This window comes from Neophocaena asiaeorientalis, unplaced genomic scaffold, assembly GCF_003031525.2.
Source record: "Neophocaena asiaeorientalis asiaeorientalis breed wild unplaced genomic scaffold, Neophocaena_asiaeorientalis_V1.1 scaffold648, whole genome shotgun sequence".
Lineage (NCBI taxonomy): Eukaryota > Metazoa > Chordata > Mammalia > Artiodactyla > Phocoenidae > Neophocaena > Neophocaena asiaeorientalis.
The window spans coordinates 6,811,621-6,827,114 of record NW_020172781.1 but is presented as its reverse complement, the minus strand read 5'-3'; the positions used below and the strand labels follow the sequence as shown (position 1 = coordinate 6,827,114).

The window sequence follows — 15,494 nt, the reverse complement described above, 5'->3', positions numbered from 1 at the left end:
TTCCCTAGAATGTTTGGCTCTGGGGAAATCCATTCTCCCTCCACTAATGGATTGGAAAGCTTTCATTTCTATTGTGGCCATTTCTCCCATGTTTTCTGTTGGTGTCTGGATATCTGTGCTGCTGGGGGGCTGCCCTCAAGTCTTGACTCTCCCTTCTTGTCTGGCTCTTGAGCTCAGTTCTTTCCACCCAAAGCAGCTATATCTCTGTTTGATGGACGGAAGTGCCTCCGGACAGGCACTTAATTTTTAGGGCTTGGAATTAACTTAGCACAGAATAGGCTGGCAGCAGCTGAAGAGAAAGAAATATTCCACAGCTATCAATCATATGGTTACTGGGGTTTGTCATTAGGTTCTTTTATTTCCTGGTTGGAGGACTGTGCTGGGGCCCATAAACAGGGAGATATTTGGGGCTGTGCCCCACAGTGGAGCTAAGAAAGGCAAGCTGGAGCTTGGCTGAAATTTTGTTCTTCCAGAAACATATGTAGGTGTCCAGGAAATGGGAGAAGGGCACCTCTCTGAGCCTCAATTTCTTTTTCTGTAAGATGGGGCAAGGGATTTCTCCCTTGTGGAGCACCTCATTACCATTTATTGGCTGGTTTTAACACCGGCTTTGGCCTCAGAGACCTGTGTTCAAATCCTGACTTGGCCTCTTTCTAGCTGTGTGACCTTGAGCAAGTGACTTCACCTCTCTGAGCCTCAGTTTTCCCATCTGTGAAATGGGGGTAATCATAATGTTATCACATAGGTTTCTTGGTGAAGAGTTAAATGACTTTACATGGGGAAAGCACTTAGTGACTGGCAAACAGTAAGCGCTCAATGAATTTAGACAATGATTTTGATGCTGATGATAACTGCCGTTATCATTCATGTAATAATTCCTGCCAAATGTTTAACCAAAAATCTGGCATATAGTAAGGATGGTTATTTGCCTATTTTATGCCAGAAACCTTACTAAGAACTTTACATATTGTTTAATTAACATACACACTCACCATCTCTCTCTCTCTTTCAGTCAACAAATATTTATTGAGCACTTACTGTATGCCAGGCCCTGGGGATAAAGTGAACAAAACATCCCATTGTGAGGCAGGGATCACCACCTCCAGTCATCTGCCTGAGGCCGCAGAGCCAGTAAGAAGTACAGTCAGGCTTTAAAGGCAATTCTTTTTTTGACTCTAGAACCTTCGTGTCTCCTCTGGCATGTGGCATCTTCAAGGCTGGCCCCTGGGCTCGGCTCTTGTGGCCACACTCAGGCTATCTTTCAGGTTCTAACTCTGACTTGCTGTGCGATGCTGGGCAAGTTACCTCCCCTCTCTGGGCACCTCCCAGCTCTTCCATTCTAGAATGTCTTCTCCAACCATTCCTTAGTTCTTTTATTCTCCTTTCTATGTTTTACACTTTGAGAGAGCAAAAGCAAGAGAGAAGAGAGATTTAAGAAATGCTTAAGGATGTAAAAGATTCATGCTCGGTTGCATTTTAGGGTAAGCAGCAGACCCCTGATGGAGCTGGGAGGTACGTGATGGGTTAGGGACTAGGCATTTGGGGTGGGAAGAAGGTTTAGCCTGGGGGCTCCTGACTCACCTTATGCACCCACCCCTTCTTATCTGTAATACTGACAATACAAGGCAGAGGGTTCTAATTAATTCTGCAATTCAGGGCATCCACTGGGTGCTTATTGGTCACTATAACACTGCTTGGGTCCTTTGCTCACAAGGGCCCCTCGGGGAATGCCATTCCCCCATTACAGTTTGACCAACTGACACTCTTCAGAATCCTGCTTGGATGTCACCCTCTCTGTGACATTTCCACAATGCGCAGAGATAAATCCAGTGCCCCATACTGCCCGCCCCCCTGACCCCACTCCTCCAGCCACAGCACTTTGCCTGTATCTTGTTCATGGCCCTACTTCCCTTCCTGACCTTTGAGTTGCTGGAGGCCTGGGAGCCTTCCTGCTTCATCACTGAGACATATAGCTGGTGCCCCCAAAGGCTGTTCAAGTCAATGAAAGTAGACGCTACAGTGTGTGCACAAACCCTGGCTCTGTCCTTCATTAGCTGTGTGACCTGAGGAAGCCGATTCACCTTTCTGTGCTGTCATTTCCAAAACCATAAAGCGGTGATGATAACAGCTGTCTCATGAGGATTCCTGGCAATTGCAGTCTTCATTTACGAAGTGCCAACTAGGTGCCAGACCCCACGTGATGTGCTTTGCATACGTTATCTCTAAATTTGGGTAATTACCCCTCTGTAATTATCTCTACTCACGTTAGCGCTAATTTATGTAATTATTATCTCTGTGTAATAACGTTCACGTCCATTGTTGCTCATGGTATAAACGATGCAGCTCAGGGCCTGGAACACAGTAGGTCTTTCATAAATGATGGCTAATTAGAACCGGTATCCTAACACCCACAGCACCACAGACCTGCCCAGTGGATGAGGGGGAGAAAAGTCCCCTCTCACCTGGCACGTTCGGCTGATATCCTCATGACTCAGCAAACATTCCAGCACCTACTATGGGCCACCTACCCAGCTCGGTCAGCAGTGCAAACTCCTTCCCCTTAGCCGATGTGATAAATAACAACTGCAAACACTTAGGCCACGTGAGGGGCCCCGAGGATGGAATTATTTTTACTATCAAACCCAAATCGGTTTACTAAAACTGTCAGCGGAAACCGAGCAAGATAAATTAAACCCAGCAGCTCCTGGGCCTCGTGCATTCTTCGCTGGTGAGACGCTATTTTCACTCCCTCAGTGGGAGGAAGGGGGTGCCGGGTCCAGATGCCGCTCTGCCAAGCGTAAGCCAGGATTTGCCGGGGAGCCTCGGACTGGGACCCAAGCGTTCAGCTCCCTTCTGCAAAGGCTTAACCCTGCGAGCTCCTAAACCCCTTCCCCTGCTGCCGAGTTTGGGCAAGTCCAGACTTCCTCATGTGGCTTTCAAGGCCCTGCCTGATCCTACTGCTTCCTTGTTGATGCCACGCCTCCTATATCTCTGAGCTCCAGACACACAGGGCTTCCTCTAGCTCCTCTCATGAGCTGGTGAAGAACACAGACCCTGGAGACAGGGCAAGCAGAGCTGGAATCCCAGCCGTGTGATCATAGTCACTGTTCTACTCTATAAGCGTCAGTTTACTCCTCTGTAAGATGGAGAAAATATGAGGACCCACTGCATGTGCTTGTTGTGAAGGCGCCTGGGATGCATTAAACGCTCAGCATATATTCCATATTACAGACAAGTAACGAGAGAGTCACGCTTTCCTGCTTCTGGACCTTAGCACATGCTGTTCCTTTTGGCTGGAACACTGTTCCCTCCATCTTTGCTCATCTTCTATCTGTCCTTTGGTCTCAGTTCAGCATAGATCAGGGTTTTTCTGCTTTAGCACTATTGACATTTGGGGTCCGCTAATTCTTCGGTGGGGGCAGCCCTGTGCATTTCAGGATGTTTAGTAGCATCCCTGGACTCTCCCCACTAGATGCCAGTAGCATCTCCCCCCTCCCAACACATACCAATTATGACAACCAGAAACGCCTCCAGACATTGCTAAGTGTCCCGGGGCAGGGGGTGGTGCAAAATCATCCCTGGTTGAGAACCGCCCACTTAGAAAAGCTGCTTTCTCAGGAAAGCTTTTTCTCCAGGTCCTGCTAATTTATTTATTTGGCTGCATTGGGTCTTCGTTGCTACTTGCCGGCTTGTGGGGGCTCCTCTTCGTTGCGGTGCGCAGGCTTCTCATTGCAGTGGCTTCTCTTGTCACAGAGCACGGGCTCTGGGTGCGCGGGCTTCAGTAGTTGTGGCTCACGGGCTCTAGAGCGCAGGCTCAGTAATTGTGGCACATGGGCTTAGTTGCTCCGCGGCATGTGGGATCTTCCCGGCCCAGGGCTCGAACCTGTGTCCCCTGCATTGGCAGGCGGATTCTTAACCACTGCGCCACCAGGGAAGCCCCCTGCTAATTTAGATAAGGGTGTTGAGGGACATCTCAGAGGAGGCAATATGGGAGCAGAGACCTGCCGGAAGCTAGGGAGTGAGCTATATGGATATTCAGGGCAGAGCATTCCAGGGCGGGGTGGGGGTGGGGTGGTAGGAGACAGCCAGTGCAAAGGCCCTGAGGGATGTTTACAGAACAGCAAGGAGGCCAGTGCGGCCAAAAGGAGAGACCAAGGAGGAGAGTGGAAAAAAGTGAAGCAGGAGCCGTAACCAGGGTCAGATCACATAGGGCTTTTGTAAGAACTTCAGCTTTTACTCTGAATAGAATGAGGAGCTATTGCAGGGTTTGAGGCAGAGCATGATGTGATCACCCAGGGAGGGTGCTGGGTTAAAAACAGCCCCCAATGGGACAAAAGCAGGAGCAGGGAGACAACTGAGGACGAGACAACGGGGGCTTAGACCACAGTGGTAGTGGCAGTGGGGGTGTCAGAGATGTTGGTTGAGAACCGCCCACTTAGAAAAGCTGCTTTCTCAGGAAAGCTTTTTCTCCAGGTCCTGCTAATTTATTTATTTGGCTGCATTGGGTCTTCGTTGCTACTTGCCGGCTTGTGGGGGCTCCTCTTCGTTGCGGTGCGCAGGCTTCTCATTGCAGTGGCTTCTCTTGTCACAGAGCACGGGCTCTGGGTGCGCGGGCTTCAGTAGTTGTGGCTCACGGGCTCTAGAGCGCAGGCTCAGTAATTGTGGCACATGGGCTTAGTTGCTCCGCGGCATGTGGGATCTTCCCGGCCCAGGGCTCGAATCTGTGTCCCCTGCATTGGCAGGCGGATTCTTAACCACTGCGCCACCAGGGAAGCCCCCTGCTAATTTAGATAAGGGTGTTGAGGGACATCTCAGAGGAGGCAATATGGGAGCAGAGACCTGCCGGAAGCTAGGGAGTGAGCTATATGGATATTCAGGGCAGAGCATTCCAGGGCGGGGTGGGGGTGGGGTGGTAGGAGACAGCCAGTGCAAAGGCCCTGAGGGATGTTTACAGAACAGCAAGGAGGCCAGTGCGGCCAAAAGGAGAGACCAAGGAGGAGAGTGGAAAAAAGTGAAGCAGGAGCCGTAACCAGGGTCAGATCACATAGGGCTTTTGTAAGAACTTCAGCTTTTACTCTGAATAGAATGAGGAGCTATTGCAGGGTTTGAGGCAGAGCATGATGTGATCACCCAGGGAGGGTGCTGGGTTAAAAACAGCCCCCAATGGGACAAAAGCAGGAGCAGGGAGACAACTGAGGACGAGACAACGGGGGCTTAGACCACAGTGGTAGTGGCAGTGGGGGTGTCAGAGATGCTTCAACTCCAGGCAGATTTAAGTCTTGAGTAGAATCAACGGGATGTACTGAGGCCCTGGGTACAGGTGTAGGAGAAAGGGAAGAATCCTGTTCACAGGGAGTGTGCTGGAGCCGGTGGCTCCTACTGGGCCATATGGGCTGACTGTTAAATGTCCAAGCATTTGGTGACCCTGTTGGCTTTGTGTTGGTTGCTTAATATTGGCCACAGTGGGAGTATTTACACCATGGAAATTGGCAAATGTTGCAAATCAGGAAGTTGCTCCCCACCCCACTTGTCAAGAAAAGCCGTTGTGGAATGCTGACCAGTGTCCTCCTGCTCTAGAATAACTCCGCATCTTTTGGGTCTGAGCAGCAGGCAGGATGGGTGACTCCTTTCTGAGATGGGAAGATGAGGCGAAATAGGTTTGGAGAAAGAGAATCAAGGGTTTAAGTTTGGGGACACGTCGTTGGAGATGCCTCTTAGACATCCAAGTAAGAGGTAAGAAGGCAGGTGGAAATAAGTTGAATATAATAGTTGCATCTTCCTTCTAGGAGAACTTTGAGGAGTAAATTAATTAACATTTGGAAAGAACCTTGCAAACAGTGAGTGCTCAATGATGAAAATGGCTTTATCACCTCCATGAGAAAGGATCTAGACTTGTGGTCCCTCAAGTCTGAATCTGACCGCAGATACTTTTTGGAGGGGAGGGGGCATTATTTTAACAAATTGAATTTATGTTAGAGAAACGCAAATCAAAACTACAATGAGGGACTTCCCTGATGGTGCAGTGGTTAACAATCTGCCTTCCAATACAGGGGACATGGGTTCAAGCCCTGGTCGGGGAAGATCCCACATGCCGTGGAGCAACTAAGCCTGTGCGCCACAACTACTGAGCCTGCGCTCTAGAGCCCATGAGCACAGCTATGGAGCCCACGTGCCATGACTACTGAAGCCCGCGCACCTAGAGCCCGTGCTCCACAGCAAGAGAAGCCACCACAACAAGAAGCCTGCGCGCAGCAACAGAGTAGCCCCCGCTCACCGCAACTAGAGAAAGCCCTCACGCAGCAACAAAGACCCAATGCAGCCAAAAAAGAAACTAAAAAAAAACTACAATGAGTTACCACCTCACACCGGTCAGAATGGCCATCATTAAAAAATCTACAAATAACAAACGCTGGAGAGGATGTGGAGAGAAGGGAACCCTCCTACACTATTGGTGGGAGTGTAAATTGGTGCAGCCACTATGGAGAACAGTATGGAGGTTCCTCAAAAAAACTAAAAATAGAGTTGCCATATGATCCAGCAATCCTACTCCTGGGCATATATCCAGACAAAACTATAATTCGAAAAGATTATATGCACCCCTGTGTTCATAGCCGCACTATTCACAATAGCCGAGACATGGAAGCAACCTAAATATCTATCAACAGATGAATGGATAAAGAAGATGTGGTGTACATGTACACACACACACACAGTGTATACTACTCAGCCATAAAAAAGAATGAAATAATGCCATTTGCAGCAACATGGATGGACCTAGAGATTTTCATACTGAGTGAAGTAAGTCAGAAAGAGAAAGACAAATACCATATATCACTTATATGTGGAATCTAAAATATGACACAAATGAACTTATCTATGAAACAAAACCAGACTCATAGACATAGAGAACAGACTTGTGGTTGCCAAGGGCAGGGGGGATAGAAGAAGGGAAGGATTGAGAGTTTGGGATTAGCAGATGCAAACTATTATATAGAGAGAATGGATAAACAACAAGGTCCTACTGTATAGCACAGGAAACTATATTCAATATCCTGTGATAAACCATAACGGAAAAGAATATGGAAAAGAATGTATATATGGTGGCATATACATATATGTAACATATATATGTGCATACATACATACATGTACATACATATACATGTATGTGTATATACATATACATGTATATATATATGTATACATAACAGAATCACTTTATGAAACAAAACCAGACTCATAGACATAGAGAACAGACTTGTGGTTGCCAAGGGCAGGGGGGATAGAAGAAGGGAAGGATTGAGAGTTTGGGATTAACAGATGCAAACTATTATATAGAGAGAATGGATAAACAACAAGGTCCTACTGTATAGCACAGGAAACTATATTCAATATCCTGTGATAAACCATAACGGAAAAGAATATGGAAAAGAATGTATATATGGTAGCATATACATATATACATATATGTAACATATATATGTGCATACATACATACACGTATATACATGTATGTGTATATACATATACATGTATATATATATGTATACATAACAGAATCACTTTGCTGTATGCCAGAAACTAACACAACATTGTAAGTCAACTATACTTTAATAAAATAAACTTTTTAAAAATTTGAATTTAAATGATGTTAGGTGGCGATGTAGTTCCCACTTCACCACAGTTCCCCGAGCTCTACATTATCTCGCACAGCCCCAATTCCCATTTTATGATACTTGCCTGACCTTGCAGGAGTCAGCGTTTGCAACCTCTCTGTTCAAGGCAACCCGTCCCTTTGCAGAGAAGGAGTGTGAAGCCCAGAGAGCCTGGGTGACAGGTCCAGGGCTGCAGGGATCACTATCAGGGCACAGAGGAGGGAACCCAGGGGTCCTCCCTCCTAGCCAACACTCACATCTAGAGTTGCCAAGATGATCAGAAGAAAGTGCTGCCTGCAAGCGTTCCTTTTCTGACGCTAATGCTGGTGGTGGCCTGGCTTTGGGGAAGTATTTCTGCTTAAATGCTCCAGTTTCCTGGATGGGCTGCTGCATCGTGTGCTTTGTAGTGGAAATAAAACCCCATCCCATGTTGAGATGAAGGTTAATTGAATATTTGATGCCTGGAGGGGATGAAAGCAGGATTCCCATTTTCCTGTTTCCTCTTTCAGGCCTCTGACACCAAGGGGAGACGTGGGTCAGTCTTGGTGAAGCAAAACCACCCGTAAGGGATGCATGCTGTGAGGAGAGGATGCTGAGCTGGGCAGAAGGGAGGGGACCACAGACCATGTCTTGGGGCATGGAGCTGGAGGACCTTCAGCAGAAGCCAGGATATCAGGAGTTGATTTCCTCTTCTCCTGGCTGAAGACTGAGGTGGTTTGCCCAGCAACCTCTGGTGGCGGGGTGCTCATCAACTGGGACCATAAATTTATATTTGTCATGAGGGCAGTGGGGAGCCATGGAAGGCTTCCTGGAGGAAGGAGCTTTAGAATGGGGTTTCCTACCACCAGAAAACTACTAGAGCTCATCAATGAATTCAGTAAAGTTGCAGGATATGAAATTAGTATGCAGAAATCTGTTGCATTTCTAGACACTAACAACAGAATATCAGGAAGAGAAATTAAAGAAACAATCCCATTTACCATTGCATCAAAAAGAATAAAATACCTAGAAATCAACCTACCTAATGAGGCAAAATATCTGTAGTCGGAAAACTATAAGCCATTGATGAAAGAAATTGAAGATGACACAAACAGATGGAAAGATATACTGTGTTCTTGGATTGGAAGAATCAATATTGTTAAAATGACTATACTACCCAAGGCAATTACATATTCAATACAATCCCTATCAAATTACCAATGGCATTTTTCACAGAACTGAACAAAAAATTCTTAAATTTGTGTGGAAACACAAAAGACCCTGAAGAGCCAAAACAATCTTAAGAAAGAAAAATGGAGCTAGAGGGATCACAATTCCTGACTTCAGACTATACTACAAAGCTACAGTAATCAAAACAGTAGGGTACTGGCACAAAATCTTGCAAATAATTTCCCTCTCGCCAGGCTCCTCTGCAAAGCCAAGCAGCACCCAAGTCATGCTTCCCACACAAGTGGGTTTCTACTTCAGGCTTGAGGGGAGAGCTGACCCCTAGGCTGCATCCAGAGAGGCTCTTCCAAACTTGGCATCCCCTCGCTGTCCCAGCCACGTCTCTGGATCTGCTGGACAGCCCTTTCTTCTGCTTTTCTAGCCACCACTGTGTGTCTCTGTCCCCTTCTCCTGATTCCTGGGGAGTTAGGGAAAGTTCTGGATGGAGCATCTAATAGGTACCCCCACTGAATATTGGAAACAGCCACACAACCAGGTAAGTCCATTCATGACAGCATTTCTTCATTCAGCAATCATTTTCTGAGCATCTACTATGTGTCAGGCTCTGTGTTAGACCCTGAAACAGAGATAAATCAGACCAGGTCCTGACTGCAAGGACCTTCTGGTCTAGTTGAGAGAGATAGATAGGAAAATCAACCACTGTGGCACAGAGTGTACATGTTATATTTCCCTCCTCCTCCTGACCATACTAGCCATTCGGTCCTCTGAAAATGCTGTGCCTGCTCTTGTCACAGGGCCTCTGCATACTCTGTTCCTTCTTGGATGAATTCACTCCAATTCATCCTTTAGTTCTGAGCTTTGTCAGATCCTCAGGGAAGGCTTTTCTGACCTTCCTCTTTATATCAAATCCCCGTTATAGAATCTCATGGCATCAGGCACCTTTCCTTACAGTGCTTAACAAAGCTACATCGCTGCAATTCCTCACTTAGTGCCTGTTTCCTTAGACAACTGACTTTCCTGAGGATAGGAACTCCTTCTGGGTGTGTATGATGTTGGCACTTCCTCACCATAGGGACCCCAGTTCTTTGCACAGTCCCTGACACGCAGTAGATGCTTAATTAATATTGGTTGAAATAATAAAGCAGGAGCAATTTCTTCCCCAACTGGCTGGCCTGGGGGGTCCACCCATCATAAACACTCACAATTGGATATCTAAGAAGATCCGTTTCTCCTCCCCTACGTGGATCTTCCAGACACAATCTTCACCTTCCACGTAGGGCTCTGGCCAGTTTGGGGACAGCACCACCCCGGCCACGGCAGAGAGCTCCCCACCACACATGGCTGTAAAGACACAGACACACACACACACATTACTCATAAGGAAGCAGATATGGTGTAACAGTTTAAGAGTGTGGTCTATGAAGTCAGACAGTCCATACACGTGTGCGGAACGATTAAATTAGGACTGGCCACCTGCCTCCTTTAGCTGAAATTTGGCAAAGGTGGGGCAAGGACATTGTACTGTGGGTTCTGCATCCATGGATTCAACCGACAGGGGATCATAAATATTTGAAAAAAAATTCCAGAAAGTTTCAAAAAGCAAAACTTGAATTTGCCACTCACCGGCAACTATTCACATAGCGTTAACATTGCATTTAGGACATTCCCATAGCATTTACATTGTATTTACAACTATTTACACAGCATTAGGAATTATAAGTAATCTAGAGATGATTTAAAGTATATGAGAGGATGTGCCCTTTTATATAACGGGCTTGAACATCCACGGATTTTGGTATTGGGGGCGTGGGGGGGTGTGCCTCGGAACCCGTGCCCTGTGGATACTGAAGGATGACTGTAGTTCTTTCAGGACGAACGACAGAGTTCAAAGTTTCAAGTGCATCCTTAATAGCCCTCCCCTTGAGTAGGGTGAATAGTGACTAGAGATGGTACATTCTAGTCAGATGGACCTGGGTTCGAGTCTTGCCTCTGCCACCAAAGGCTCTGTGACAAGGCATGTAATAAGTTCCTGGAGCCTCAGATGCCTCCCTCTGTAGAGCAGGGAGAAACACCAGTGCTGACTTCACTGGGTTATTCTGAGGCTTAAGTGAGCTCATGGATGTCAAACACAGCACAACGCCTGGCACAAGGTAAGCGTTCAGTAATTCTTAACGTTACTGTGGAACGCCCTGGCTCTGAACTGGAAGCGGAGATGTGGCCGCACCTGGCGCCTGGCCCTTTAAATTTCACTCTGTGTTTACTGCTTTGGAAAATTCTCAGTGTGGCAGAGGCCAAAGCACCAATAAATTCCACTCTGTTAAACCAGCACATTTAATACAGGGATCAATCCCTCACCACGGCAAGGCTGTGATTTCACGCCAACCACCATCCAGGTGGCGGCTGCTGGGAGCCGGGGCTCTGTTCATTACTCCACATTCCCCACATGGGTCCAGGCTCGGGGTGGTTCAGTGTCCTTGAACATGGAGAAATAGGAGAGGGCAGGGCACTGGGAGTCCCCGTAGATGAGGATTCCACACAGCTGACATTGTCCAAAGGGGCTCAGGGCACAGGTCTCTGAGAACAGAGAGACTTGAGTTCCATTCCCACCTCTGCCTATTACCCTCAGTGTGTTCTGAAGCATGTCACGTCACAGCTTGTTTCCTCATCTGTACACGGGATCAATAATAATATGCACCTCACAGGGTTGTAGTGAGGATTAAATCAGATAAGGCACAGAGTGCCTGCACAAAAACACAGTTTTTTGCACTCCTATTAACAACTGTTATCATTATCATTAATTAGACTCAGGGCTGCCATGTGCTGTTAGGCGGGCTGTGCACTGCACATGTCTGCATAGCACAGGTAGGAGCTGAAACCCATGCAGCGATCTTCTCACCAAGCTGTGCATGATGGGGTCTTGTGCCTGGAGGAAGAGGCAACTTTTCAATTTTACCCATTTTGTGATTTTTCTCAAGGACCAGCAGCAAACCTGACCCAAAGAGGGGTGAGCTCCAGAAAGGATTCTACTCCTAAAATCGGTATATAAGCTGGGCCTTTCATCTGAAGGGGTGGAGGGCTCTGGGGTGCCCTGGGAGGAGGGCTGTGACCCACTCACCTCTGCACAGGGGCTCCGTGTCGTTCCAGTATGGGTCCCGCACGTTGATACACTCAATGATGGCCGGGCCCTGCTCCAGGGAGTGGCCGGGGTCGCAGGTAAACTCCACTATGGTCCCGATGTTATAGGTCGGGTCAGATGTGGTGAAGTTCCCATTCTGAATGTAGGGCTCATAGCAGTGGCCTTTCTCAAAGGCTGGGGCCAGGACACAAAAGAGGGCAGCCGCTCAAATGAGTCAGGGGTGGCTCACAGGCCTGTGTCTCAGAAGCAGGGGCCCCTCCTGCTGTTCAGGGAAGCCCCAAGGCAAACGGGTACCAGACCCCACATTCCAGTTCCCACTGACCTGCTGAGGGCCCTTAGGCCATTCACTTGGCTTCTCGGGCCTCATTATTTTCATATCTAAAATGGGAACAAGAACCTCTGCTCTCCCAACCCTGCAGAGGCGGCCTTTGGAAGTCCAAGAGTCACTCTAGCTACGGCTTCTCCCCAATCCTTTGCAGGTCAGATTTCTACCTCCCATGACCCGGCCCCGCCATGCTTCCCCTGCTCCCACGCTGCCACCCTAGGAGACAGGGCAGCCTCCGGGACCCTCACCCTCGAACCGGATGTTGAAGGCTGAGGCCACCCGCCCCTGGTCAGATGTGAATTCGATGCAGATGGTGTGGCCATCACTCAGCAGGCCCTCAAAGGGGACATTCTCGGTTTGGAGGGAGTCGTAGAGAAGAGTGGACTTGTTGGTCAGCCCACTGTAGACCATCATCCTGGCAGTGGGGAAGAAGACAAGAGCCAATATGAGGTCTTCTCGGGCCGCTGATGCACAGCAGTGGGAGGTGTGTGCTGTGACCACCCACTCCGCGGCCTCAATCCCAGACTCACATCCCGATTTCACCCCATACTCGCCCGCACACTCTGCTCCACCTATTCGAATTTGTCTCCCTTTCTGTACAATGCTTGTCCCAGACTCGTGGATAGATTCTGAGCTCTTAAGGAAAGTGCTGGGTGTGATGTAATGACCAGATGAATTAATAGATACTGATTATTATTACTAATTGAGAAGCTGGGATGATTGGGCTAATATCATTCCTGAAACACTGATATATATATAATCAGACAGAGTTCCGACTTTAACTTCTGAGCTGAGTGACTTTGGACAAAAACACTGCACCCCACTGAGCCTCTGTTTCATCTGTAAAATGGGTACAAGCACACCTACACCAGAGTGTGGGGATTAGAGACCATGGATATGAAGTGCACAGGACAGAGTCGGTATGCAAGTCAAATGACCAAGCATTGGACCCCTACTACACTCTGTCACTGATTTTTATCTCCTAAGACCACCGTGCCTGCAGTCAGGAGTCCCAATTTTTAGTCCCCAGTTCCCTACCCACTGAGCTTGCAGAAGTCTCAACACATCTTGTGCCTCAGTATCCACAACCATGAAAAGAGGGATCACAATGTCTTTCCTACCTATCTTACAGGGGGACTGTGAGAATACAACAGGATAAAGTGTCCTGAAAAATGAAAGGCATCAGATAAAACGCTGGTATTCATTTTTACTGTTATTAAAACCCTTTGGGGACTTCCTTGGTGGCACAGTGGCTAAGAACCCGCCTGCCAATGCAAAGGACACGGGTTCGAGCCCTGGTCCGGGAAGATCCCACATGCCACAGAGCAACTAAGCCCATGTGCCCCAACTACTGAGCCTGCGCTCTAGAGCCCGCGAGCCACAACTACTGAGCCCACGTGCCACAACTACTGAAGCTCGTGTGCCTAGCGCCCGTGCTCCACAACAAGAGAAGCCACCACAATGAGAAGCCTGTGCACCGCAAGGAAGAGTAGAGAAAGCCCAAGCTCACTGCAACTGGAGAAAGCCCGCATGCAGCAATGAAGACCCAACACAGCCCAAAATAAATAAATAAATAAATTTATTAAAAAAGAAAAATACAACCTTTGGCACTTGGCTCTTTGCTAGCCTTGGTATTTTTAAAAACGTTACGCAAAAATGTGGAAGAAACCAGTACACAAATTGGATCACTTATTTTTCTGGACTCATAAACAGGCATTTTTAATCCTTTGAGGGTTTGTTTTTTTTTTTTACTGTGACCCATAAAAAGCGTTTATCACATGAATTTCTAATGTTACCAAAATGCATAAATGTTAGAGTCACAGTCTGTTCATTGTGCCATGTGTCCACTGTGGCTGGGATGAGGAGGGGCCTGAGGTAGAGGCCCAGGGCCATTCCGAGAGTGAGGAGAGGCCGCTTCACAATCTTCTGACCCCTGCTGATTTTGTTGTATCTTGGGGGCCATGCCCCAGGACTCCTCTTTCAGAGAACCAGTGCCTTTTGCTCTAGAGCAGACTCTCAGGATCTCAAAATCTCTAGTCAATTAATCTTCCCAAAATAGCAATTTTCTACTTATGTTCTCTAGAATGTCTAAAATAGGAATAAAAATCTATACATAGTCTATGGTCAAATGGGTTTGGGAAATGCCAGGTTAAATAAAAATTCAACATTTTTTCCCTTGCAGGACTTGTCAGTGCCTTTGCCAGCTAATGTGCATTAGCACCTTCCAAGACAGAGACTGTGTATATATTGTCTCCCAAACATGTTTGACCAGAGAACCCACCTTCTGTGCTGCATACTATGGGACTGGAGTTTAGAAAGACTTCATTTTGGGGGTAAACCATCTTTAAAATCTTTCTTCATTTCTCTCCTCTACTCAAAATCCTTCCATGGCTATTTATAGCTTATAGAAGCAGCCCGGTACCCAAAGCCCTACAGAAGATGATCCCCATTTACCTCTACATCTTTGCCCACCCCCCACTCCTATTCTCTCTGCTTGGGCTACTCTACCCATTCACCGTATTTTGGGTTCCCTGATCGAATCTCTTTCCAAGGTTTAGATCAGGTCCCATTTCTTCTTTTTTTTAATGAATTAATTAAGGGTCTTCATTGCTGCTTGCAGGCTTTCTCTAGTTGCAGTGAGCAGGGGCTACTCTTCGTTGTGGTGCGCGGGCTTCTCATTGCAGTGGCTTCTCTTGTTGCGGAGCACAGGCTCTAGGTGTGTGGGCTTCAGTAGTTGTGGCTCGTGGGTCCTAGAGTGCAGGCTCAGTAGTTGTGGCGCATGTGCTTAGTTGCTCCTCAAGGCTCTTACCATTTCTCTGCACTTGTGTTCCTTGTCCTGCAGGCTTTCTCTGGAGCGCCCCAGCTACTGGCACAGGTGACAGGCCAGTGTGTCAGGGAATTAACAAAGTCTGAGAGCAGCCATCATCCAATTGATGGGAGATGAGGGACAATGATCTCTGCTCTCTCGCTGCTAGGAATGGGGAAGTTAGTGTGTGTGTCTACACTGGCTCCCAGAGTTCCCAGGTGGAAGAGAATTTCTTTTTTTTATAAATTTATTTATTTTTGGCTGTGTTGGGTCTTCATTGCTGCATGGGCTTTCTCTAGTTGTGATGAGCGGGGCCTACTCTTTGTTGTGGTGAGTGGGCTTCTCATTATGGTGGCTTCTCTTGTTGCAGAGCACAGTCTCTAGGTGTGCGGCCTTCAGTAGTTG

At 47.5% G+C, this 15,494-nt stretch overlaps 1 protein-coding gene across 1 annotated transcript in view; it reads right to left on the bottom strand.

The window, feature by feature from the left end:
• The window catches only part of SEZ6L (seizure related 6 homolog like), a 198,255-nt gene that overhangs the window by 50,869 nt on the left and 131,892 nt on the right, over positions 1 to 15,494 (bottom strand). The window contains exons 9-11 of the mRNA XM_024741393.1: positions 12,532 to 12,698; positions 11,938 to 12,132; positions 10,025 to 10,163 (exon numbers count right to left, since the gene is read on the bottom strand). Of these exons, the coding sequence (XP_024597161.1) occupies positions 10,025 to 10,163; positions 11,938 to 12,132; positions 12,532 to 12,698 (501 nt within the window). The remainder of the gene's footprint in view (positions 1 to 10,024; positions 10,164 to 11,937; positions 12,133 to 12,531; positions 12,699 to 15,494) is intronic.